The sequence below is a fragment of the Enoplosus armatus genome, chromosome 4 (genome assembly GCF_043641665.1).
Source record: "Enoplosus armatus isolate fEnoArm2 chromosome 4, fEnoArm2.hap1, whole genome shotgun sequence".
Lineage (NCBI taxonomy): Eukaryota > Metazoa > Chordata > Actinopteri > Centrarchiformes > Enoplosidae > Enoplosus > Enoplosus armatus.
The window spans coordinates 17,301,770-17,329,752 of NC_092183.1; the positions used below are offsets into that span (position 1 = coordinate 17,301,770).

The 27,983-nt window shown below is 40.8% G+C and overlaps 3 protein-coding genes and 1 non-coding gene across 4 annotated transcripts in view; 2 read left to right on the forward strand and 2 right to left on the reverse strand.

The window, feature by feature from the left end:
• Positions 1-10,585, reverse strand: part of mctp1a (multiple C2 domains, transmembrane 1a) — a 127,894-nt gene extending 117,309 nt beyond the window's left edge. Inside the window, exon 1 of the mRNA XM_070903624.1 lies at positions 10,052-10,585. Within this exon, the coding sequence (XP_070759725.1) occupies positions 10,052-10,585 (534 nt within the window). The remainder of the gene's footprint in view (positions 1-10,051) is intronic.
• A 3,265-nt stretch (positions 10,586-13,850) lies between these two features.
• Positions 13,851-24,276, forward strand: fam81b (family with sequence similarity 81 member B). The gene is made up of 8 exons (XM_070905160.1): positions 13,851-13,894; positions 14,461-14,668; positions 15,641-15,759; positions 17,341-17,470; positions 18,739-18,845; positions 21,608-21,719; positions 22,377-22,578; positions 24,143-24,276. The coding sequence occupies exons 1-8, from the start codon at positions 13,851-13,853 to the stop codon at positions 24,274-24,276; spliced, it is 1,056 nt and encodes a 351-aa protein (XP_070761261.1).
• Positions 24,277-25,101: 825 nt separating this feature from the next.
• trnaf-gaa (transfer RNA phenylalanine (anticodon GAA)) lies at positions 25,102-25,174 on the reverse strand. The gene has a single exon. It is a non-coding gene; the product is annotated as a tRNA-Phe (tRNA).
• Positions 25,175-25,485: 311 nt separating this feature from the next.
• LOC139284145 (uncharacterized) lies at positions 25,486-27,706 on the forward strand. The gene is made up of 2 exons (XM_070904325.1): positions 25,486-25,521; positions 26,482-27,706. The coding sequence occupies exon 2, from the start codon at positions 26,538-26,540 to the stop codon at positions 27,186-27,188; it is 651 nt and encodes a 216-aa protein (XP_070760426.1). The 5' UTR covers positions 25,486-25,521; positions 26,482-26,537; the 3' UTR covers positions 27,189-27,706.
• The last annotated feature ends 277 nt before the right edge of the window (positions 27,707-27,983 follow it).

Sequence of the window (27,983 nt, forward strand, 5' to 3'; positions counted from 1 at the left end):
TTGAGTTGAGCTGGCCTGAATCTCTTTTATCACCTGTGTAAGAAAATTGAATTTGCCACATTGTCTTATCTGTTGTGTTGGTCCTGTATGTTTCATGTGAATAATAATAGAAAAACAGGATGGGCTTGGATGGGGTCCAAGTCCACAAACTCTCATGGTTGATATGACCTGTCCTACCATATTTTCCTGTGCACTTACGAAGTTAAAAAAAAACAAAACAAAAATCCTTTCTGCCATACATTTCTTCTAGTGGCATTGCACTATTTTGGTACATGAATAATTAATTACATTTGTTTTACCCTGACATTTGTACTCCATACTATATTCTGGTGATATAGGAATATTATCTTAAATCACAGTTTTGCTCATTATAAATGAACCCCAGGCATCAGTTAAGGGATTAAAATGAAAGTGAAAGTATACTCCTTTTGCTAAGTGTTATCTATAAAGTTAATAGACCAAGGCCCTCAGCTATAGCCTAGCCCCTAATTGTAGAGTTAGAAAGACATTTAGGTTTGCCTTGAGCAAACTGAACAACTCACTATGGATTCAGACGAACTTCAACATAAACCCTGTTAATCTGGTGGTAAATCTATGGATATCTCACAGTCTATCAACTCAAGAACAATAACCCAAACAACCAGAGACACAGACACACTTACACAAAAGCCTAGCCTAACCCTTGCCCTAATCTATTAAACAAACAAAAGAGATATTAAGGCAAACAAGATACTAATGTTGTCGGGTTTGTCATTGCACACCCACAAGTAAATCCATGTAGAAAGAAAGCTGAAATCAGCTCAGCCACATTTTAAAAAGGTGCCCATTTGTATTGGAACATTTCTAGAGGCCAGTTTTTCACACCAAGTGGAAATTGGCAGACAAGATCTAGTCTAAGTCAGTCTTACAGCTGCTCGGTAACTACCAAATTCACTGAATACTGGGCTTTACTGAAAATAAGTCCAAAGGAAAATAGGTGAGGTGGGTGTTTAAATAAATGGCTTCCTCTTGCAAATATTTCCCCTACTCACTCTCTACTCCAGTATCAGCAACTCTCCTTCAGTCTCAGTCAGTATTGCTCTCTCTCTCTCTTGATCAATACAATGGCTTTTCAACTAATTACAATGACTTCCCAGGAAACCCCACAGACACATAGAAATGTTCTCTCAAATTCAAAAGGGGCAGATCTACTTAACTCTTGTCAAAATGGAAGATTGTAATCTGCTAACAGGAGAACAAGAATTCTGTTCCCTGAAATATGAAAGCACTTTTTGGCTTAATTATTTTATCAGTAACAGTTATAGGTCTACAATTAAATGCCCCTTTCCTATGCTATTCTTGTTTGGCCTCATTAAGCATGGCAACTTCAGTTAGTGCAACTAGGTTCATGTTATATCTACTTATTTTTGTTTAGCCTAATAGCAAGCTTCTTCATAATAAGTCATGAAGAAGCTTGATCAGTTGCAGATCTGACAACATGATTCTAGGAAGCAAAACAAAGGTGACATTAGGCATCATACCACTTATTTTATTCAATGTGATGCCCTTATTCAGGGCAAATGTAAGCTCCGGAGAGGACACACAATTCTATAATCAGCACAGAGCTGCAGACCACTGTCAGGATAATTTGTTTTGGGACGGTTTGAGTTTAGTAGATGAGTACTAACGAGGCTAATGTGAAACCCCAATGGTTGGTTTTTAGGTACAATGGGATATACTCATGCTCATTTATAAAAGGGTGCAGCATACATTGCGTAGGGAACCCAATCATTAACTGGAATTAAATGAGGCACACATTTCTTAATATCCAGTACATCCAATGTACAGCCATGCTCCCATATTGATCTTAATGGGCTGCAGGAACACTTATGACTCAGAGACTATTGGAACAGCTTCATCTATGCTACAGGGAAGCTCATTTGCAAATATTCAATATCCACTCACCACTGAGGATGTGGGGTCTACATTGAGTTGCAAATGATCTATGTTTAATTAGCATGACGAGTAGGAAAAACATCCCGCAGCCTTTGGTCACCATGTGTTGTTTTGTCCAGAAAGAATGGCCACTGCCATATTATTGTTGGCTGTCTGTCTCCGTCCGCCTGGGTTTGTCCCTGCTTTCATCTTGTGCATCCGACCACCTTATAAAAGCTTGCTAGGTTGTTAAATTTCAAGAGTGTCAGGGTTGGAGGTTAGAGAAGGATACAATAAGTGGCAGACACAGTGCACCAGTTGTTGTCTATCTGCTGTAGCCCGGGTTAGCCAGTTTAGTCAAGCTCATGAAGTGTCGCTGCATCCGAATGGCACTCTCTCACAAATGACAGACCAGAGCAGGTGGATCCTCTTATAACATTTAGATCCACTGTATGGGAGCGTTACAGTTTCCCAGTTAGTGAGAGCAAAAATGGACAACGATTAGTGTCAAACTGTGTGCCGACATTGTTCAGCTGAAGTCAGGTATGTATAAAACTTCAAACATTAAATTTACTACGGCATCACCTGAAAGTGTTGTTTAGCAGAACAAGACAAAGCCAGACTGGAAGGTGAGTCCTTCTCCCCACAGCGTTCAGACAGCCTCTCACTGCAGATTCAGACCATGTCTAAGTAATACGTATTGCTACAGGAGTGTTTATCGCTGCAGATATGTGACCATACTCAGGCGTAGAAAATACAGATTGGACTGTCTAGCTAGTAATGTTAGCCTGAACAGCGAACTGAACACTTTGTACAAAGTGATGTATCGATATAACATTAGGTCTCTCCGAGTTATCCATAAACCTTTGTTTGACTAGTTTATTACTGAACCCACCTGTCACATGCTGTGCCATCACACCACCAAGAGTAAATTCTCATACTGTGCACGCTTGATTATGGCATTATGTTGTATTAAGAGAGAAGTGAAGGAGGGAGTCAGATATCTCCGTCAGTTTGGAGAGTAATAACAGAGCCTCATGAATCTCTTTTTCTCTCTTTGTGTAATGCTGCCATTCATGAAGGCGTGTCGGCACTCCTGAGTCATTTAGCAGTCTGCACTGTCATGCTTAACCTTGTTTACAATAACACTCAGGGGCTCAGACTAGTGAGTGGATGGGTATGCATGCCTATGTATACCTTAGTTGCATGTACATGTCTCATACATGAGAGTATGAGACTGTGTAATAGGACTGGCGGAGACTGGAGAGAACAACGCTGGAGGGTAACACAATGTCACAGTGCAGAGTTCCCATCTTGCAGTATACAGATTGTTCTTCTGACAGGCCGGGATATATTTTAGATTTGTCCTCAGAAAGCTCTTGTAAGGGTAGAGTGCCGTTATCAGAGCTGCAAAGACTGGGATCAGAGGAGGGTTGATGTGAGATAGATCAGAGAGAAAGAGACAATGCAGGTAAGGTTATCCCTCAAGGACATACTGAGGAGTGATGGAAGGAAGGAAAAGGGGACCAATTTTTTTTGGATCACTGAGGGCAATGACTGACAAAAACACAAGGTTTGTAACCTTGCTGAAAAGATAATTCAGGGAAGGTATACTGAATGACTGACAGGCAGAGAAGAGCTTCAAAATAGTGAAAAAGGGTGTTTCTGATCAAGAGACAGTTTATCCAGCTGACAACTGAAAATGAATTAACAACTGTAATAATCAAAATGTTGTCCATTCTAGCCTCTCAAGAGTGAGGATTTGCAGCTTTTCTGTATCTTAAATCATTATTAATTGAATGCCTTTGGCATTTCAAATGTTGTTCAGACAAAACAAGCATTTGGAAGACAACAATTAAGCATATGATAAGCCTGTTCTGCAGGAAGGTTCACTATGAGATTGTTAAATGTTGCATGTTATCAGAATTTTATAAGATAAAAATGTCATAAACCTCCAGTAGTGGCCAATTAAGCAGCATACCAGCATTCGAAAGGAAATTCTCTTGAAGTTTTGAAAGTTTTGACTTTTCAACTCAAACTTTTCACACAATCAGTACTTGAATTAATTTACAGCATAGCAGTTCCATGGCTAAAACAAAGCATTGAGGCAGAGCATCAAGAATTACTTGAGTTCCTCCAGTAATCTGAATAAAAGATAATGGATAAAAACATCTTTAAAAAGGAAAATATGGAAAGAATCTGATGAACCATTAAAAAACGTGCAGAGTCACAAAAGCGTTGAGGCAGAGCATCATGATGGATTTAGGAAACAGCAGACAACTGAGCCATCTCCTTAAATTCAAATTAAATCTAAATTTGCTGCTCACAATGGCACTTGTCTACAGGTAAAACCACTCGAATCCTCTGTCACAGGTCTCCAGGGCAAAGAGACCGGCACACTCGGATGTGTGGGAGGCAGACATTGGGCACTACAAGACACTCAATCACAAAGTGAGAGCTAAAACCCATCAACATCCCCAAGCGGTGTCAGTCATACTTTTGCCAATGTGAAAAAAAAAATTCTACTTCACAATGTCCAGACAGCTTCGAGGTCAGCATCAATCATGTGCTTGTCAGTGTGTGTTACAACCGATGGTCCCCTGGGCTGTAATGAATCCTAATTTAAGATGCCATCAGAACACGTCCAGAACGATGCCACAGGCTGTTTCCAAAAGGCCATCTTGTTCTCACAACACAACTCAGTTAACAGTCACAAGTAAGACACATATGGCTCATTTCAGTCACTAAAAGGACAATAATCAAAATCATCCCAGAGTGACATTATCTGATATGCAACATGTACTGAAATCTGTAAGCTACATTTAATGAGTCTGGTATCCTTTCAGTTTAATCAACTGTCTGGCCTTGCCAAAAACTATAACAGGGCTATTTTGATTTTAGTCAGCAAACATCCACTCACACCAGATGGAGCTACAGCAGCTGCACCAATCAGCAAGCTATGTAGAGTGGTTTATAAAGATTACAAGACTCACTTCTTAACATAACTTGTAAACCTTGTGAGCAATTTTGTTTAAATAAGACACACAAATCATGTAAATGTATGACTGATTATTAATTCAATACTTATTCAGATACTGCAGTGTTTAAAACCTTGGGCATTTCAAGTGGTTTAAAAGGATGAAGCACCAGCCCAGGCCATGTTCATCCAGAAACAGGTGTATTATCTCCAAACATTACTATTCACCTAGTCTGTGAGACGATTCCATGAATGGAAATACCCCCCACACATCTTTTACATCTGATATATTTAGCATTAGGTTGTGAGTGTATAGTCTCTGTGACACAAAAACCTACTTCCCTGGTTCATAAGTGTTAAATATTTTAAAGTACGCCATATGAGCTGAGCAGAAGGAAGAAAGGAGGAAGAGATGACTGAGAACTGGAAGCAGAGTACTGAGTCTTAGAGTAACAGCACAAAATATAGAGACAGGAGATTTGTTCTCAGATAGACTGTTTTGTTTAGATGTTTAGTTTGAAAGAGATGTAAAAATATGCTGCATGTTGTGAAACTAATTGCATATTCATGGGAATAGTACAAAGACTCAGAAACAAAATCGTGATTTGGTTCTCTTCTATGGTTAAACATGGAGACGATGACAACTACAAACAACTAAACTGACTGGACATGAGAAACAAAGGTAACCAGAGCAACATGTTGATCCCACTGATGTCCAATTAAGCAGGCGACTAGTCTGGTTTGGGATGCAGCCCTACCTAACACACAGTTGGTCTTATTACAGCCACTATTCAATACCATTGACAGCAACAATTCAAGTGACAAAAGAGCAGGCAGGCTGATGAAGATGAATGCAGTGTAAATAGTATTGTACTGTACAACAGAAGCGCATACTAATGCCAAAGCTTTACTCGCCATTAAATAACGTCTGTGTTGAACCGTCACAGGATGATCATTACAGCACTCATAAGGCCTCTCTCAAAGGGCATGCAGCTGCCCGTGCATGGGTGAAGCATGGCTCCTTGACATTTAGTGATGAACATGTCCGTAAGTGTGGAAAAAAAGTTTCCACACGAGGCAGAAAAGGCACCGAAAATCAAGCCATGTCCAACTACAGTAAAGGCTGGGGCAGCTGCTTGCTGCATCGTAGTAAACTAAGATACAAAAGTAATGGTGGGGGAAATAACTTGCAGCATGCCTTGACTTTCTAACCCGTGTCTGTCCTAATAACCCTACAATGCACTCACCAACGCTTTCCGCGTTTGTATGAACGGACTGGCTAACGCTGTGAATAGATTTGGCTCGGTTTGATGTCCCAACCGGTCCAGACAGCAGAGGCAGCCAGTGTTTCGGTTTCAGGAGTGACCCTATTAACTGGTGACTTTCAGCCGAATGCGTCTGGTGTTGTCGTAGTTACTACAGCTGTTTTCAACAAATTACGTAACGATAAGCAACGCTCAAAATGACTAACTGAGTGTTAGTATGTGACACGTTTCCTCAAACAAGACTAGGTGTGTTTTGATGAAAAACTAAAAAAATCTCTTGCTGTTTTCAACCGCTGCCGTAACTACGACAACAACTGATGCATTCGGCTGAAAGTCGCAGGTTAACAGGGTCACTCGTTGCACCGAAGCACCGGTGGGTACACGGTACGCCAACAGTTAGCCGCCAAAGTATAAACTTCATTCACCTCTGACCTCCAGGTGCGGTAGTATCTGGCCTCTGTACTAAGTCACAAGAAAAAGCTTTTCTAATGTGAAATAAAATTTTGCGGTGAGCCAATTAAGCTAATTAATTCCGGTGTGTAGTTTGCATCAGGTTCCTGACCGTGGTGAAGTTGTTTTAGTGAAACTTTCAATTGAAAAACGTTGATTGCTAATGAGTAAATCATTTACTAAATTTATTTTACATAAATATTTTTAATAGAAAATAATGGCCGTTTTTTCAATAGCTTCCATGTAATGTGACTCAGTGACTCCTTTTAGGATTTTAGTGCTTCTTCTATTTTTATTTCTAGTGTATCAGTACATTTTTGTATTGATTTGGAGTCACTGGGTCACATTACATGGAAGAGTTGCAATAGCATATAGGAAGAAAAACAGCCAGAGGGAATCCCAATGAGGAGTAGAAACCTGTGAAACACAGTAGGCTGAATGGGAAGAAATAAATGTAAGTACAGCTCCGGTTGGCTTACTGGTCAAAAACCCAGGCCACAGAGAAAGCAGTCTTGTAGCAGTCCAAAAGCAATTTTTGTGAAGAAGTTATTTACCAGTGTCTTAAATTGCTTCTCCATTCAGTAAACATGGAGTTCTAGATAACATAGATGAATGTACGTTTGTTGGTTGTTATTGTTTATTACTCACAGGAATTCAGGACCTGTATTTACAATTCTTTGTTGTTGCAAGCTCAGGGCAGAGTAAAGTATCTACATCAAAAATAAAGCTGCCCAGCTCAATATAATTTTAAAGTAATGTACTTGACACTGGGCTTCTAGCAGATCATTCAGGTGATGATAGAGGGCCAACTGTGACTGAGAGTGAAGGTTAGAGAGCTGACCACACCAGAGAAATCCGGAAGAGTGTGAAATCCAGTTTAGCTCGACTGACACAAGCGCTGGAGACAATCTGATCCATCAATGTGATATACTGTATACATTTAATAAAGTTAGCAGAGGGTGACACCAGACTTGAATTAGGTGATAATGGCCCACTTTGCTTCAGTGCAAACACGCATTTATGAAAAACTTATTGAAACCTCTCACATCCAATAAAACCAGTTAACCTAAAAATGGGATAAATCCTATTTAAAGCAAAATGTACAATTTGAGAGACAGAATGAGGAAGAACATGATAAATACAGTACCCATACTAACTCCTCTCAAAGTGAAAGATTAAGACTAAAAAATAGATATATTTTCTATTTCAGCAGGTGTTGCATGCACATACAGAAGTACACACAAGCACATATTCAAATCTAACTTCCCTGCATTGCAAACAGCAAATGTTGAATGTGCTCCATTGAGTCAGTAATAAAATGACTTGCAGAATTTTCACTTACTTCCCGAATCAAACTGTGAAATGACATTTTGCTTCTGTTCCATATATTCTTATGTAATTTATGACATTGTGGCTTGGAGCTTTATGCTTTCATTTTAGTAATGAGAGGTTGTATGCAGTCACCTAATGCTGGATGACTGTAAAAGTGTGTGACTTTGAGTTATAATCCTTGTTGGTCTAGTAAAGTGTTTAGGCAGCACATAAGTGCATCACCAATATGCACATGCAAAAATGCATCCACCATTGACATCTTTAGCTAGATTATGTGCCTGTGTGTTGGCATGGTGACTGTTTACTTCACTGACTTCATTGTCATTTAATACTTGATTTTCCCTCAGGTATTAATAAAGCATGTCTAATCTCATCTCATCTGTTCTCGTATCCTCTCTCTTCATCTTCTTTTATCACACATCCCATCGTCATCTCTCATTTGATCTCATTTGACCTCATATCATCCCCTCATCACCTCTCATTACCTCTAACCCTGTCTGATCTGTCTTCTTCTCCTTTATTTCCTCTCATCGCCCATCACCTCATGCCGTCTTTTGCCTATTAAATATAATAGATCATACTGTATATCTTACATCTGTGGTTATACATGCATACTGTCAAGCTAACAACACATGAGTCTATCACTGTACTATAACCTGATAAGGTGATGCTGGCACTGTAAGTAGTGTTTTCCACTGCTGTCCTCTTGCCAGCTATGTGGAAAATCCAACGAATGAACAACAGAAGCTTGGCTAAACATGGCAACAACAGGAGGTGTCTAACCCTGAATGCTAAAACTTTATTTGGCAAAGTGAGATCTCTCTGTGTGTTATGTAACCGACCTGGTAAGAGCTGTGATGAAGCAGCAAGATCGATTTCTATGAGGTCATTAATACTTGCTTTCTTTTACCTCTTCGGCTGAGTGCACTGCACTTCTCCTAAAGATTTAATGGATAAGAGATCTTTGGCCCCAACTTCAGTGGGGAGAAGTGTACTTATATGTTAAATCACTTTTAGACAGCGATCTGGATGATGCTCAGAAGCAGGTCTGGAACACTTCAAGAGTGGTGAGATGAAAAGCTTTGCAATAACTGCTGCTTCTGACACAGTATGCACTTATGGGCTTGCCCACGTACTGTATCTTCAGTTTTATTTCTATCGACAGTACTATTTGATATCAGAAAAGCTTAGGCCTATGTAGGAGCAGTGAACTGAACTGCAATCAACAAGGCGTGAGTCCAGGCATGATCTTAAAGATTTTTTACTACATTATTACTCTAATCAGACAGTGTTTTCCATGAGATTTGACTCAGAGTTAAAATTTCAAGTCCTCTCTCAGACCTTTAGGGCTGTGTGTCATTTTTATGAATGTAGCCTTCACAACAAGCCTACTGTAGCTGACATATCCCTTTGACACCGTTTCTCCTATAGGGCACCCTGACTCAGCATGTTGAGTTGTGTGGGAATATACTTACCATCACTGTCTCCAAGACTGCTGGTGGTGTGCCTAATAACCATTTGCCAACTAGCCACTTTTCATGAAAAGGAAAGGCAATGATGAGCCCTTGAGCAGGTAAGGGCCTGTTGCAGCCTCTGTCTACAGGCAAGGACACTGTGACAGATGGACTGTGAAGCTAGGGGACAATCCCTGTACTGGGAGCAAAGGATGTGAGCAAACAAAAGGAGGCTGTCAATGACATCAGAGCGTGTAACCTGTGTAGAAAACACTATCAGGGAGTCTTTAATTGAAATAGCCTTAAACAGCCTGGATGTGTAGCATGCATGGGGTGACTATGATGATACCAAACCAAGCTGTTTTTCATGTTAGCTTGTTGTCGGTGATGATCACATAGACCTACACTGGCATTGGTTGTAGTCATCTGGCCCATACAGGACAGAGTAAAGAAAGCTGTGGGCTGGCAAATCGATGAGGGCATCACATGATGACGAGCAATGAGCACGTCGCAGCACCATCATCATGAAACTTGTCTCCTTTCTTTAATTTCCACAGCAATGCCTCCTGGTGGATTTTATTTTTTGTAATAGCCTTAGGCCACTCGGTAGTGACAGATAATCTACCAGATGCGTGATTTGCCACATGCTCTTTACTCACAGAATCACTTGCGTTTTTACGCAGCTGCTCCTCCTCTCCCACCACCGCGGCCGTGTCCACCACCAGTTTCTCGAAGCACGCCGAGCCGAGAGAGGAGCTCTTCTGCTGGTACATGATCAGCTGGGACACGGGGAGTTTGGGGCTTCCGTGCGTCGTCAGCTCGGGTTTGCTCCCCGTGGCCCCAGAAGCTGCGCCAAGGGGATGTAGCAGAGGCTGGCCGTCGCTGCTGGTGCCGGGGACCGCATCGCTTCCAAGGGACTTCTTGTCTCCTTCAAAAGGCGCCGGCGTAGAGCACAGATTCGGCTGGGACGACGAAAACACCCGGTCCAACTGTTTCTTTTTCCTCTTAAACATCCATAACCCCGATTCCTTTTTGCTGCCCTCCGCGCCCCCGGCACCCCGACGCTCCGATCCCAGTTTAGGACTGAGCCAAGGCTTGGTTTTCTCCTGGAAATTCTTCCACATCCTCCGCTGGTAGGACAGAGACTCTTGTCCCTTAGCGGTGCTCTCATCCTTCGGTGATTTTTGCTCCATGGTGCCTGTGCAGCAGCCAGCCAGCCTGAGCACACACTGAATAGTGGAAGGATGTCACAGTTGGGCTGCTGCAGCTCGGGAGCACTTCCACTGATGATCAGCTCAGAGCGCCAAGAAGGAGACGCACAGTGTGATGAAGAAAGGGGGTGTTAGTCTCCCAACGAACCTTGTAGAATGCCTGTGCAGGCAGCACAGTAAATTGTATGCCACACGGCAAGCAGTCACCTCATCTATTGAAGATTCATCTCACCTCAGTGGTGAAGTTGGCGCACATGCAGTGACTTCTGCAAGATTACCTAATAAAGCTTGGTAAATGCTCCGCCTGGTTGTTGACGGTCTGCTCTGTCCACTGTGCTTTACCAGGCTTTAAACAAACTTCCCCGTTAATTGTTATATTCAAATGAAGGACGAAGGCTGCACCGCGCCTCCCTCTGGCCAACCATGTCACTTGACTGGATAATCTGTATGCTGGTGATTGCATAACGCAGCCCCACAATGCCTCGTGGAGATGTTTACTGTGGATCCCCTGTCACCCACCTGAGTTTATCTATTTGTAGTTTGATGTGTTTTTTTGTGCGTGGTGATGATTTACAGCCTCTTGATTCACTCTCTCAAAGCAGTGACCTTGGTACAGCTCGAGCTGACAGTGAGTCTGAAACCTTAGAGGTTTTAAAGACTTGTTCTCTTTTGTGGCATGTGGATGTTCCTGCACTGTAGCCACGTCTGGATATGTTCTCCTCATCAAATAGGTCAGGCTTCAGTGAATGTTATCACCCACACGCAGCAGCGAGCAGGCAGCGCTGAACAGCCTCTTCTCTTTTTAGATGCTGTGCTGTGTGTATAATAAGTCATTACGTCTTCCCCTCTGGCCCTTGTTTCAGTGCTGGCCTGTTCCGTCCCCCTGGATAACACTGTGCCCACTTTCACATAAACAAACACGCAGAGACAATAATTACAGGAATTAATACTTCTCTCCATCTAACTCTCTGTAGAGCACATGCACACACACGTAAGAGGTCACAGAATGACCTTTAATTTGGAAACAGGGCTGATGAAATTTTACTTTGTGCAAGAAAATTACAAAAGGGAATGTTGTAACTGGATGAGCTTCATCTCACAACACAGAGAGGAACTGTGAGTCCAAGTCCTTGTAAGCTGCTTGCATGGACATTTATTCATGTGAGACACGGTGATGTGACCATGGCATCACTTGTAGGGGTGATGATGTTGAAGGTGATGTAGATGATAAAAACCTTCTGTTGCGAGCTCTTGGCCTTGACCCCTCTAATAATGACAAAATGAGCCTTCAGTGGTGTGTGGAGATTAGTGGCAACATTGACTTCTATAGAAGAGGGCTTCATACCACTTCTGTAACCTGTAAAGTGTCTTCTGACATATAGACACTTCTATGAATAATCTGGATGTTTGTCAAATATTGGATGAGAAGCCAATAATGAGTTTTGTTGTAGCTTGGGATCACTTTGCTTGACATCTCATCCATCCTACAAAATAAAACACTTTAATTACAACCAGGAGGGCACTGGCAGCAACACAGTGAACCCCTCTTTCAGTTAAGTAGATGGAGATTAGAGCATGTGAGCCAAACAATTCCTTTCAGCTACCATCGGCTTTTCTATTGGGCTAACGTGGATAACTGATGAGTCTGCAGTGAGCAGGCCTTTCCACTTAATGGTCCTGGTCCTGTTGACAAGAGACTAATCCACAGAGTGTGTGGCCATGCACGCACACACCTGCAAACAGGCACTACTGAAAGAACTCGACTCAGGGTTAGGTCTCGGTTAAGTGAAACATAAGTCCATTTTCACTCCAGGTGTTGAATCATGCCTCTCATAATTCATTCAGTCAGAGAGAGCTGATGTTCAATGGGAAGCTAGTTTGTGCAATGAAACAGCAGAGGGGTGGCAGGCAGAGCTGATGCCTTTAATGATGTAGCCGATAGTCCCTTACTGCCTGTACCCAGTTCATATAATCGCATATTCTGTTTTCCAGCCGCAGCCTGCTTCAGCCACAGGAAGTGGAGCTGCCTGATACGCCCTCTTAGTACTGGCCAATGAACAGCTACTTAAAGAAATTTAAAGCTTAATGCTTGACTCTAACACCTTTAGAATAGTTTTTTTAAGGGTCTTTCAGTCTCTCTTTTGGCTATGGCTGCTATCTGCGGTGTACAGCAGGATAGCTCAAATTCATCTGTGCTGTGGGCAAAACACTTAGGTTTGTTATAGTTTGTTATTGATTTTAAGATGGATTTAAAATATTTGTTGGAATTTTAATCAAATGCTAATATGCCCCTTAAGCAATAACTTCCGCTTGTAATCGTTAATTAGCCACATTGGGCGCATTAGAAGGGCCCCCCAGGAGGGCTTGATTGCTGTATACTTCATAGACAAATGCAATAGACCCTTAATTAATGAAAACTTCAAACCATTAATGATTAAGGTATTTATTATTGTTATTATTATTATTATTATTATTATTTATTTATCACGATTAAGCTAACTCCAGTGCAACAAGACACCAAAATGAAACCCAAAGGAAGAAAAATTATTTAACAGCTTATTATAAATCAGAGTAAAGAGATATTAGTGAATTGAAGGACTTACTTAAGTCAACATTAGATTACATTTTAGATTTCTGTATCTACAAAGTAATCAACCATCCAGGTCATAGAATATCTAGAGGGACTAACTCAAAGGCAGCTTGACTCTTCAGTGACAAACAAGTGCAGTTGCCTTTTGACTGAGGTGTGTTTTGAGAGCTATTGCGTTGAGAATTTGCTATTTTGTGGACGCGTCAGTTAGTCAACTACATGTCTTCGGGTTTCAGTAAATGTCATGTTTCACACTCGATGTTCCGGTTTGCTGAGTTAAGCTGCTTCACCAAGTATACAATGCATCATTCTGGCATTACTGTGCTGACAAATTCACACTGGCATGCGGGCACACCCCTCTCAAGGAGACCACAGTTTCCAAGTGACAACACAAACACATGAAGTCAATAGCTGGCTGAAGAAAAGCACAGGCCTGTGAGTATTCTGAAATGTAAAAAAAATTACTGCTTAATATATTGTTGTTTAAAAAAAGGGAACATATTATATAGCATTATATGGATCTTGTTATGCCCAGACAGGACTATAAAATGTTTGTTCTATTGATTGATGATACATTTAACAGAATAGGTTAGAAACATAATTGAGTAAAAACTTCTGTATCACGTCAAAATGTGTTTTTCTTTGTAGACAAGAAGAATGTCACACGAGTCAAAGTTACAACCCTATCAGAATCGCACCAGGTAACTTTTTCTCATTGAATTACTTCTTTTCATTTCAACCATAAAAACTATTACAGTACCTTCATATTTTTCACCTTCCTCAGTTCCTGTGGGTCACTAATTTAATTCCAAAATCAATCTGTGTCCAAGAGGTAGATAAATTCTATTTCCCCCACACTGATGGGATGGAAATACGGTTGAGAAACACCAGCGACCGTTTTAACACCGCTGTGAATCACATTGATCAAATTAATCCTTAATCCACAGTAGCATCAGGCAGGGTGACACAGCATGCACAGGGACATGAAGTCAATGAGATGGTTTGAGGATGACCTGAGGGTATGAAAAACAATGCACATCATCTTATTCCACCTTCATTATTCTTCTGAGTGGATGAATGCATCATTGACTTACACTGTAGAAGTATTTTTATATTCCTGAGTGCATTTCTGTGCCTCCAGTGCTGGAAAATGTTATCTTGACTTTTCATGATTTGCAACACATCCCTAAATTACCCAAAATTAATAATGAAGCACTTCTTATGAGTCAAAGCATGTTCTTCTGTTTCTGATTATGTCCTGATTAAGGCCTGATGTCTTGGAGGGTCGTCTGAGCGGTCAGGAGAGGACACTGGCTGTGCTGCTCGAGCAGGCTTTCAGGATCAAAGAGGAGGTGGCAGCAGGTCTGCAGTCCACCCAGGGCTCCGTCCAGGTGGAGGTGCTTTCCCGCAAGCTGCTGGAGAATCACATACTGACCATCACACGCATTGTCAAGCAGCTTAGCATGGACATACAGGTTAGTGGTCCATCTGTGTGGATTCTCTTTTCTCTCTACCTGTCTGGTCTTCTTTTCCTGCTCATTCCTGTATCTGCTTTCCTCTCTCGTCACACACACTCATGCCCATAAACTCGCAGCTGATTTGATTACACCTGATAGAATGGTGCAGCATCTGAGCAAAGCCTGCCTGACTCCCCCTCATCATCAGCTCGTGGTCATTTTTGTCTATATAAGCAAAAAACGAATGATGCATCCAGTATGTGTTTAAATAAATACTGCCAAGTTCTGCGCTAACCTCTGAAAATCAGCAGTCAGAAGAATTACTGGGAAGTGTGTTGAAATTTGAGTCATGAAACAAAGTGTTTTGAGTCATCTTCGACTGAGCAGAACATCAAGCCATTCTTATAGCAACAGAGCACAAAAATGAAATACATAACTTCATCAGTGCATACCAAATGGGCCATTAACATGATTAGAGACTGTCATTATCTGAAATATTACATGGATGCCTAAGAGCTAATTAATTCTGTACGTGAAGAAGTAATAAGCTAAGCCATGAAGTGAATATGCTGCTAAATCAAATGAAAGGAACACCACGCAGTCACTATTTGCTCTCATGATAAGCCAGAGGGTCGTCTCCTTGATGTTGAGTTATCAGAGATACATTGCACACATGTCAACGGCCTCTTCCATACAATGATCATTCACGCGAAGATGGTGATGAAATTTCTTACCTTTATCAGCAAAGGACATATTGTAGTTTTAGCCACAATGCTTATTTTGACAGCAGTACAATGAGGGGCAGAAAGGGAATGCACATACTATTATCTATTGACATGCTTAGTTTTCTGCCAGGTCCAAACAAACTATCTTATAAACATACTAAATGCTTTATTTGTATATTTCCGCATCTGTGTTTTATTCCACATTAACATGCTGAGAAGAAAATGACCATTAAATAGACAAATATGCTCTCTTTGCTCTGAGCAGGCCCTGGAGAGACAGATCACCCAGCGGGACTCCATCACCTCTGGAACCACAATGGCTGTTCAAAGCCTGGACCAGAAGAACATGGCTGGCATTGGAGACCTGAGAGGAAGGGTAGCCAGGTATGCAACACCAGGCCTGGGTCAAATAATGTACACAAACACTGAGGTACACACTATACAGAGTGTTAACATATACAGAAATGTGGTGACTGCCAAGGGCTGACAGATTAAAATTTTCCTCCAAAGCATTATTTGGAGGAATTGTACAATTATTTAGACCCAGGTCTGATGCACAAGTGATTGACTGATCAACTTTACGTGCTGATATCCTACTTGTTCTTCTCTCCCTCTAATAAAGTGAAATTGTGTAGCCTGCATCCTGTCTGGCAGCTCTTCACAGTCTCACAACCTCCAATCCGGCGTGGCATCGCCTCTGACACTCTCACAGAGACGCACACATGCACACATTCATTATTTCTTCTCACCAGACTGAAGTTTCTAGGTTTGAACACACTCTAGATGCTGATTAGCACTTGCTCATTATTTTGTGTCAGATTTCCTTTATTAGATTGGATTGCTGAAGAGAGGCTGTCATCTTAGGGCTCTGCCTAACAGCCCTTGCATTAGAAGTGGTGTTTTTGCTGTGTAGCCAGCTAGGCTGAATTCTTTTGAACATCCCTGGCAGTCATCAGTCAATACGTCTGAGATCTACATGTAATTTGTCATCAGATAGTAAATCAAAGATGTAGTGTTATTTTGGGAACATCTTGTTTCACAGCAGGCCTGCCTCCTCCATAGCGTTTAAGAGGTCAGTGTTGAGAGGGGATATTGCCTATTACTCAACAAACAGTTGATTTATGGGCCAATAAAGGCTGTAGAAAAACTTCACCCACTCAGTCTAATGACCTCTTGTATGTTAGTCATAAATAATCAAGTAAGTTAAGGGCCAGTGGTTTTTGATAAACTGTATTGCTCTGTGAAGCCCTTTACGGAAGCATTGTAGTGCTCTACAGGGAAATTTCATACTGGACATCTCCACAATTAACTGCTGGGTATGGTTGTTGAGCTTACATTGTATTTTCATCACAAATATATTGACATGCACAACCCTGATAAAGACAGGGAGAGAGAGTATTTGCAAGCTTAGTGATGGCATCTTAAATCAAGCATAGGAAGGAAGACAGCTATGTTGCAACGCTGATAATGAGGGTCAGCACGGTGAACAGATAGTATGTTAGAATCAAGATGTTGCCTGTGAGATGCTGTCCAGTATTTTTACACAGTCTGCTGATTGTGTTTGGTGATAAATCTATCTAATCTTACTAGTTTACTTATTTGATTGATTGTCATGTTTTGTTTTGTTTTTTATCAGTAATTCATCAACAGATACAAACATGTATCCACTGGGACACTCAAATGCTTTTTCAGCATTCAAATGATAAACTGTCCCTGCTTAGGATTCAGCAGAGCCTTCTTTTGGCTTCCATTGGCTCGCTTTGGAAAGTATTGATAAGGGCAGCTGTCAGATTTTTTTCCATCTATCTGCCTGTTTGTCTGCCGTCTGAAGTGTGTGTGCTTCAGTAAAGAGCTTCCTCCCTATTTTCTTCAGCCTTTTTTGGTCATCTCCATGTCTTCACACCTTTCCATAACTCCCATCTCACCCCACTATTCTCCTCTCTGCTTCCACACCTATTACCTCAGGTGTGATGCCAGCATCGCCAAGCTGAGCGCTGGCGTGAGCTCTGGGGAGCTGCAGCTGATTAGACTGCAACAGGAGGTGGCAGAGCTCAGGTCAGCCGTGGACGTACGGCTCAAAGCGCTGGAAGTCAAGGTGAGAGACGGTGCATCAGTGCTGACAAAGGGTTTGGCAGATGAAGCGTAAGGCAGCAGTTTAGCTGAAGTCCACACTATGTACAAAGCAGCTACACCAGAGCCAAAAAGAAAATCTTTAGAGTCTTTAAGGCAATCCTCTGACACATACTTGGACATATAAAAATTCTTCTTTATCTCTGTGACATTCAAGACATCAAAACTTAGCATGGTACATTGCATATTTTTAGTCATGATAGCAGCAGGGCTCTGTTGTATGTTAAACATCATACCTGTTAAACATCAGCATGTTAACATTATCATTGTGAGCATGTTAGCATGCTGGCATTAGTATTAACCACAAAGCATCACTTATTTCTTAAATTATGCCATATTACTCTCTACCAAAATCTACAACCCTAACCTAATCCTTACCCCTCCTCTGTCTTAACACACACACACACACACACACACACACACACACACACAGTGTTCAGCCTTGGATTCATTTGAATACTCCAGTCTCAAATTACAGAATAATATTCTCCTTCGTGAATTTATTAACTATTAAAGGGGGATTACATTCATTTAAATGCTGCTTGCATGAAGGAAATTGTAATCTGACAATATACACAGGGGATGTATTTTGCTGTTTACCCCAGAGAGGATGGCTGGCTGTTTGTCTGGTGATTTGGAGCTTATTGCTGCTGAGAGAGGCTGTGAGACTGGCCTTATCAAGTAAACTCAGTGGCTCAACCACAACCACAGACTCTGAAAGAAGGAACTGAGATGTGAAATTAATTCAAACAGGGATATCAGGTCTCTCCATAAACAGCTTTTACTGCCCTTTGTGTCACATTTTCTTTACAACATCAAAGTATCATAAAAAATACTAAAACCCTGGATTAGGACTCGTGTCACATGTTATAATGCTTTCCATCACTTTACTAAATCTAAAGCTGACCATGACTGCCCTCAACACACACACTCACACTGATTCAGCCACACTGATTACACTCAGTTCTGTTGGTGGCACAAGGTGGTAATTCATTGTGATGACAGCACATTAGCTGTGGAGCAGTGGTCAAGCATGTACCATAAAGATAATTGAAAATGCCAAGAAAGTGGGTCACTGCTGTTACTCCCAGTTCTGACTGGCCGCAGGAGTGGTGCAGTAGCTCAATCAGCTCGACTCAGCAGAAAAGGGTAAAGGTCACATCATGAAGCCGGCACCACAAGATGCCCCAATGTCACATAACAGCATGTGCTTGTGTGTTTTCCTTTTTCCAGCTTCATCATGACGTGGGGAGACTGGAGGCCTCGTTGTCAGAGCATTCCCAGAGCCGAAGGAGCTCCATGTCCGATCTGCATACACAACTTAAACTACTAGAGGCCAGGTAATTACTTAAAGAGTAAGCGCAACTCAAACACACCTGGGTTTCTTATTGTAATACTAACACAGGTATGTATTAGTCTGATTTCTTGTGAAGAGAAAAAAATGGCTTACAACTGATACTGTAGGTAACAAACTTGTATTACAGTTTCACAGCAACACATCGTATCTCGTGGTGCTAATGATTCGTGCAGACATACGTATTGACACAACATATCCTTCCAGTGATTCACCTCATTATCAAACCTCTGTTTTGGGCTGCTGCAAACACTGTAAAGTTTATTTTAATATCAAGATTTACCTGAAGATGTTTTTTCACAATAATTGGCTTAATGTAAAACCCTGTGTGTTAGAAACACGTGTGGACATAACATAAATTTAATTTACCATGTCTTGGTATCTTTGTAAACATGAAGACATTGCTTTTTTTGTTTTGTTTTTTAATTCCATACATTCTCTAGGCTTGAATGTCTTGAAGACTATTCTGTATTCAGTGTATGAAGTATGGCCATCGTCTACTGAAATGTCTGATTTGCCTTTTAGCAGTGCTCCACAAGTGACTGACTGTGTTCCCTTTTTCATTCTGCCCAGACTCACATAATAAAGAAAAATCTATGAGTTACCAATTTGCTTCTCAAATAGTATCCCAGTCAGTCCTAACTCTCTCCACAACTGGGCATTTCAGAGCCATGGCCATCTCAATATATTGATGCCAGAGGCTCAGAAAAGCTGTTAGTTATGTTGCTTTACTGATCCAGCTGATAAATAATCTCAATTGGCAGCAATATGCAAAATTAATCACATAGTTTTACCATAGGGGAAACAGAGTCAGAGAGACATGAATGATGAATACGCTCTATTTAGTAATGTTGTAGATCTGTAATGGAAATCAGGTCACTGATCATGTTAGAACCAAAAGAACAATAGATAAAAATAGATGAAAAGCAACACTGCCTGTGTTTCTGAAACAGGTAGAACAATGACAAGAACAAAAAACAAATACCTACCAATATTGTGTCTTCCATCCACATCATCCTTAAATAGTCCCAAACTCATGGGTGATATTTGCTCCTTGTTTATTCACTTTCTAAACTTGACCTGCCTTGTCTGTTGTGTTGCCAAGTCATTTTGAAGCAAGCTGATTTCAGAGAGTCCTTAATTAACCTCCAGTTTACAGGGGGACCTCAGTAGATACATCCTCCTGGCTCAGAGTCAACACCCTTTCAGCTCTGACCACCTAATTTAAGTGTGTAAAGATACACTGAGCTATTGTCAGTCCACTTTTGTTAGAAGCAACTTTAGTATTTGGGGCCTGAAGACCTCGAACAAGATATATATCAATCAAGGTCCCTTTTCACAAATGAAACCCAATATCTAAAGTCTACTACAGTTAAGGCCCCATGTTTGAAATCCAGTGTGTTTGCGAGTGTATTTTTATCCTGTCACATCAGGTGATTCAAATGGTGTCAGGTCATTGACACTTTGGAATTAGAGACCACACCTTTCAAATCCTCTTCTAAGATGCCTACACACACTCAATAGAAAGGCCAGTCGACCACAGGGGGTTTTCTTACTTTCTTATCACTTGACTGTAACTTCTGTCTTGATGTTGGCCAGAGAAACAATTTGGTCACTGACAAAACAATCAAACATAGATAATAAGTTTCAAACAACCTCACAGAAATTAAATGGAGGCACACTAACCCTAGGACCCTAGACAATAGGAAAATGATAAACCTCCATGGAGACAGGCAGGTTCTGAAAACTCATCCAATATGCCCAAATCAGCTGTCCTGACAACTGTCAACATTAGCCAGATTGGTGTTATAAATGAGTTGTCTCTGTAGCAGCAGACATGTAGCGTTAGATTCATGTGTAGCAGGAGTCTGATTCGTATTGCAGTCAAACACAGACACACACACATACAGTAAAGTCCTGACATTTGCCTCATTGATTTTCTCATTTTGGAAGAATCCTTTTTATTGGAGGGCGACATACAGCTATATAAATGGCAGCCATGCAAATGCTTTTACAAGTCAAAGTAATATGCCTAGTTTTACAAATCAAAACAATACTGATCAAATTTGAAAAAAAAAAAAGATTGGTACTTTGATGAATACGCTGTGTGAAAGAATCTGCAAATTTAAATTTTGCTTATGTTTGCATGTGTGCAGATGTGCATTCAGCTATTTGGTTGTGTGATATGTGAGTTTGTATGCCTCTGTGCACATATACCAGCACCCAGCCACAGAGTAACAGTTCCTTCCTGCTTCCTGCTGAGGCTGGCATCAAGACAACCAGACAAAGCGATATTGCTGAGGAAGTCTCACCTCTAATTACCAAAGAGAGAGAACACAATTCTGAACACTGACTTTCCAACAGCTTCAACCAGCTGAACAAAAGCATCTTGCTTTTAAAATAAAGTGACAGAACGTCAAATATTGATTTGTGATTGACACTCCACACACCACAGAGAGTTTGCTCAATAAAAAGGAGGTGCCAAAAAGGTATTGGTTATGGAAACAGACACATTCTTATTCCAATGCCAAGCACCACGCAATGCCAATAGGAGTTGTGCATAATGGGCCTAAATTTAAGGCAAGCATTGCTTGTTTCCAGGTATTAGCCAGTCTGTGTGCATTTATAATCTAATCTAATCTACTAATGGTGTTTCCAGTGTCTAGTTTGAAAAAAGAAACCAAAAAATGCAACTTGCAACTTCAGCCGACCACATTTCTCTCCTTTCTATTCCTGATGGCTTTGCAGGATGTCAGGTGAACTGAAGGAAGCCAAGGAGCAGACAGATTCGCTGAGGAAGTGGACAGAACAACAACTCAACAGCTCGGTCCATCACTGCACACAACAGAGGGATAAAATGGTACTGTAGATGTTAGTTTGACCCACAGTTCATGCGATGACATCCACAATAACAAAATGCAAGTAATAGGCCTATTGTGAAGGCGTCACTCAGAATACGCTATGGTACATTTAGTCTTGTTTGCCTTTACCATCCTTCAAGTTTTCTCATGCCTCCACAATCAAGTTGTCATGATCTGCAAGAGACAACTTTTTTTGGTGTGTGGTGTTCAAATGTGCAGGCTTCAGTCACACCTTTTGAGCTGTGACTCAGCAGAAAAAAAGTACTTAACTGCTCCTTGCCCCTTACCCAATTGTATTTGCAATATTCTCCTCTCTTTCATTTTAGTGATATCAAAAAACATGTTGATAAAAACAACTTTTCATCCGTTCACCCTTTGTCATTGCACAAATCTGTGAAAGTTCAGTTTTTGCCTGATGAACACCACCCTCTTTCTGTTTCATGCCATAGAAAAACAGTAAAATGCACTGCAGAGGCTGCAAGTTGTAATATCTCAAAGTAATATAGTTGTGAATTTGTGAAGCTCAAATGTTACAAGCAGCACCTTAAAATCTGGATTTTAAAAAATGTTCAGGACTGGTGACATGTACAGTGTGAGGATTAAGAATCTGTCGTGCAGTACAGTAAGTTTTTTATGTGTGTGTGTTCTGTGTTCAGTTAGAGGCTGCGTCTAGATCAGCTGACCGATTATGTGCTCTGGTGGTCCGGGTGGAGCAGTTTGAGACCCAGCGGGAACAGGCCGACCGCAGTCGGGCAGATCAGCTGAAACGCTCTGAAACCAAACTCGGTGAAAGAATGACCTCAGTGGAGACCAGCCTTCATCAGGAGCTGCAGCTGCTCAAACAGGAATACCACAAAGGTGGGTGATCACTGTCGCTAACGTGCTGTCATCAGTGAGTAAACACACACACATACTGCATGTATCTTACCACATATGTCAAGGAAAAAATGCACTCAAAATGCTTCACAAAAGAGTGAGAAAAAGAGAGAGGGAGGCTGTTAATAATTAGTCATAAAGTGAAGTGACTTGACTACTTGACTAATATGGTTCATTTCTTTTGCCCACAAATGAGATGCTTAATGTCCCAGTTAATGACAGTGGTCAATGACATCTTAAATTAAGCATTAGAAGTGAGATATATATTTGATATGTTTGAATTATTCTGGTAGTAAGGGCAGCAGAGTTCCCGCACAACAGGAGGCAGCATGTCTAATTCAGAAGCTTTTTAACTCATAAGTCATGTGGTTTCATCAAATACTTACATTTGTGTGTGTATATGCACAAATGTAAGTATATATATATATCATTTATTTATTTTTGGAACAGGATTCCAACAAGATTAAAGCCCTTGGAACTGTTGTACTCAACTTAGTCCAATAATAGTCAGAAATATAGAGATCTTCAGTATACAAATCAAACATATGGAATTACATCATACCAAAAACGACTTGGTCAGCTGAGCCAATCAAGCCTCTCTCTCTCTTTATGTGACAAACACAAATATGGCAGGATTTTTAATCAGATTAAATTAGATGGATGTGAGCTACAGCTACTTCATGTAGCTACCTCAGAGCTATCCAGCCAGCCCAGTACAGCAACTGAGCTGCTGTTGACATCAATCCCCATCACTTCTCAGGAGCCCTGGCACAAGATCTCAAACCTTCCCCACTTTCTGTCAACCTCTATCAGTCCCCAGCTCTTATTAAAGTGTAAACAAATAGAAAAGAGGCAAACGCCTCCCTCAGTAAATAAGAGCAGGGGTAAACTATTCTATGAATCACCGCTCAGCCACTGAACTCAGTGCTAGAGAGCCATCCATCCATCCATCCATTGCTCTATTTTAAGTATAGGATGAAAAGATGGAGGGAGATGGTAATAGAGGGGAGAAAAAGCAATGCATAATTGATGAGTGTCGTAAATATTCGTGGCAAGACGGGCGGGGAGTCTGAAAGAGAAGGAGAGAGATTTAATACCTCATCATTGCACAAGAAAGTTTATCCCTCCACCTCACAGTTCACAGTCACTGAATATTACTTCTTAGAGTGCATGCAATATCAAAACATATTTCCATTTTCGTATGTATGTTCTTAACTACCCAATGATGTCATGATAACTGATGATTAGGACCAAAGACAATTTAACCAGAGATATTCAGAGAAAGAGCAAAACACACACCAATGTTAAATGAATTGAAACATACATAGAAATGTAACAGGTTTTTGCAACTGCTTCTATAACAGCAAGAGAAACAAGGTTAGAGCCAACATGAGTAACTATCACTAAGCTAATGTTATGGATAGTTATAAGCCCAACTCAGTACCAATATAACACCTCAATCACCAGCAGTATTCAGAGAATCCTTTTCACCTCAAATGCATTACGTCGTGTGATCCTCTGCTCACCCTGCCTCTCTGTTGGACAGGGTTCCTGTCTGTGCACGAAGCCATTGAGTCCCTGGGGCAGATAGGTGACATCAAATCCCGCCTTGACAAGCAGGCACTTCAGAAGGATATCAGGCACATCTGCAGCAAGGTGGCAGAGCTCAATGACTTGTGACGTTATCAACTGAAGAGGAGCCCCTCGATACTGTCGCACCTACACTTAAGCAATCGCTAGCTGGCTCTTTTTAAACCAAAAAGCTTGCCTGTCAGAGATGGTGTTCATTGTTTTTTATTCACATCTTATTCTCTGAGTCCATTTATATTTAATATTATATTTAATCACCTTTCACCAGAGAAATTATATTCCGATTTGGCAACTTAATTACAGAAATCTGATTATTTTTTAAAAGTCATTCATATTTGCCAATGTCAACGACAAGTGTAGTTACTATTGTTAAGATTAATTGTCTACCATTTAACTCCATGGTTTTTTTTTACTTGACATACATAACATACAGGATTCAGCCAGGAGTTGTCATTTATGCAAAGTCTTGTAAGACCTGACTCTAAAACTTTAGATGACACTATTGTATTAAAATGAATGTTGTCACACACTTAATACACTTAACTTTTATTTTTAATAAATGAGAATGTAACAATATATATTAAATGTTATTATTATTATTATTGTTTTGTCAAGTAACATGAGTGGTAGCTATTTCAATATGTTGCATGTTTGGACATGACTAGTTTCAGTCATAATTAGTGTTTTTCAGTCATGACTGAATATGGCCTATGTGTAGGATATTCTGCACTACACTTATTTAACCTGTTTACTCCACTTACAATGTAGAAATGCAATTGTACATATCCTGAAATTTAATTTGGAGGTCAAAGGTAGTCTGTGATTATGGTTGTATTGAATGGCACTGGCAGCTATGAGACTTGACCAAAGACATATACTAAAGTGTATATGAGTACGTTGTTATGTAAAGACCCCTGCCGAAACCCGGGATCGAACCAGGGACCTTTAGATCTTCAGTCTAACGCTCTCCCAACTGAGCTATTTCGGCCTTTCTAATGACATGTCAGTTGTCACACCTGAAAGACAAGACTAGCAACAAGTATTGCGCGTTACATCATACTGAAAAAGGTTAAGTGGAACCCGTGGATCTCTCAAGGGAACTGCAACTTTCGTTCGCTTCGACTGGAACAAACTGTACGTACAGACGTTGCAAATGTCACAAGAAAACATTATTTATGATCTGTACTGGGACCGAATCAGAAACCTTGACGTTGTTAGCGCCCCAACTGAAGTACCTGTCATAGACCGCCTAATGTGACGTAATCATGAGTGAAAATGAAACCTACTGATCTGAAAGTACACTTGACAGACAGAAAGGACGAGTCGGTACTGACGGTAAGGTTTCAATGTTTTCACCTTAAATGGACCTGCATTTTGCTGCATTTATAGAGAAAGTCAACAGAAAGGAGTTGTAGAAAGTGAAAAACAGTGTAATGTAGAAATAATGTAGATAGTGTTTAGGCTGACACAGGCTGAGATGTATAGGCCAGTCGACTTGAATTTCTGTCCTGAAATGTATTTGATTTATATATAATTTTCTGACACACACGGACCACACATATGGTTATATGAGTTATCATCTAGGTCAGTGGTTCACAAACTGTGGGTAGGTCCCCCCTGGAGGGACATACAGGAAAGAGTGGGGAAAATGTAAGGTTAGCAACATTTATTATTTGTGATTTTATTTACTAGACAGACAGACAGACAGACAGATTTCTGACGAGTCACACACAGGTGGTGCAATGTCACTCAAATCCAAAAATATGAGGACGTAACAAAAGACAGGACAAGTTAATTTGTATAGCACATCTCAACAACAAGGCTTTCAAGAAAACATAGTTACAAAGTTACAAAATACAGAGCATATACAAACACTTCAGTATAGACACAAACAAATAAGATGTTTTAAAAGAAATAAATTAGAGATAAGGATAAAAATAAGACTAAATTGAAAAGAATGAAAGTGACAGTTCAGTGCAAGATATGAATAGCCGTGGCAGGGGACTTAAATATGCATTTAATTTGCACAAAATAATTTAATGGGAAACATGCATGTAAAGAGAAAAACAATAGATAGATAATTTTGTTTCAACTTTTAGCTTAGTTATTAGGAGTCGGGGTGACTCTTTCTTCTTCCAAAGTGGTGATTGACAGAAAAAGCTTGAGAACCACTGGGCTAGGGCTAACCAAATGGCTCAGTGGCTTTTACGTGCCTCTCTTCAGTAAAAGTTACACCCTGATTGCTCTAAAATCTGCTACAACATGATGCCACATTTCTGAATTCATTTCTCACAGAGCTGCAGATCCTCTTGTGGAACAACATCCTCTATCAGCCACTTTCCTGAATCAGGATGTCAGTGCAGTTCTGTGGCTGGGAGGTGGTGGACGATGGTGCTTCCTTTACTGGTGTGGAGCTGGGGTTATCCCAGACACCCCAAAAGCGGGGCGTCTACAAAATGTACCATGGGACCAGCGTTGCCAGCGCACGCCTCATCATTGCCAATGGTTTTAATCAGTCATCACGTGGCATGCTGGGAAAGGGCGTGTATGTCAGTCGTAACAAGAACAAGGCGGACCGTTATGGTCCTGTAATCCTTGAGTTACGCGTGCGCGTTGGCCGTGTCAAGCGTATTGACAGGGACAACCATCCTATGCAGTACACCTGGCACGCTAATGGCTATGACACTGCCTGGGTGCCCCCCAATATTGGCCTCAAAGCTGTGCCCAGTGGCCTAGAAGAGGATTGTGTATTTGACCCCAAAAGAGTCAAGGTGGTGGGCATTGCAAAGGCAAAAGACACCACCATACTGACAGAGCTTCAACAGCTTCTGTCAAAAACATCCCAAAGACCCGAAGGAGGAGATGATGGAGCTACAGATGTGTGCTCGCTGTGTAAGAGAAAGACCCAGCAGGGTTCTCAACACATCAAGCAACAGTGCTGGAAGTGTGGGAAAAACATCTGCATTCTCATGTCCAAGCATTTCTGTCCAGCCAAACCCTGACAGGGGGGAGGGGAGAAGATAGCTTGAAAAATAGAGTGGAGTTGTGATGCTGAGAGGATCCACGTCCATATGGCCTTTGTGTGTGCTGGTGGTGGATTGAAGGGAAAACAAAACTGATATAGATTGATGCTAAACTCTGGGTGTAATCATACTTTGTAAACAGGACTCATAGTCTAAATCCTTTCCTTCCATAAAGCAATAACTGTAATTGATGCAACATGTTCAAATAGTTACTGCTGGACATGTTTTGGGGATCTCTGTAAGTGATCTGCAATATCTTATTCATGAATTGACACCAGCTTATAGTAAACTATTCAGTTTACTGTAATGTTCATTTCCTGTTTCTACTGCACTAGCAGTATTATATTATTATATTATATACTATATTATTCTCTGTTCAGCATGCATTATGATCACATGCAATTAAGATGAGACACTACATGTAAAGCAAAATAACTTTTCCTGTCTGACAGCGGACATCAATTATTCTATGACTAAAGCCAATAAATGTCATTGTCATATTAGCAGACCATGTGTATGTCCAGTTTGATATGATTCCATATTTGGTGAAGAGATTCAGAAAAGCTCAGTTAGTAGGGATGCCTTCAGGCTTCAGATAAACCCATATCTTTATAATTTCATACTTTTGTTGTTCCAAATTCATGAATGGTGAAGAGTAGTTAGCGATGAATGAAACATTCACTTTGGCAGGTTCCAAAATGACATGCAAAAAAAAGAGAGAGAATATGTTCACAATCGAAGCTGTGATGAATCGAAGCTGTGATGAAAACTACA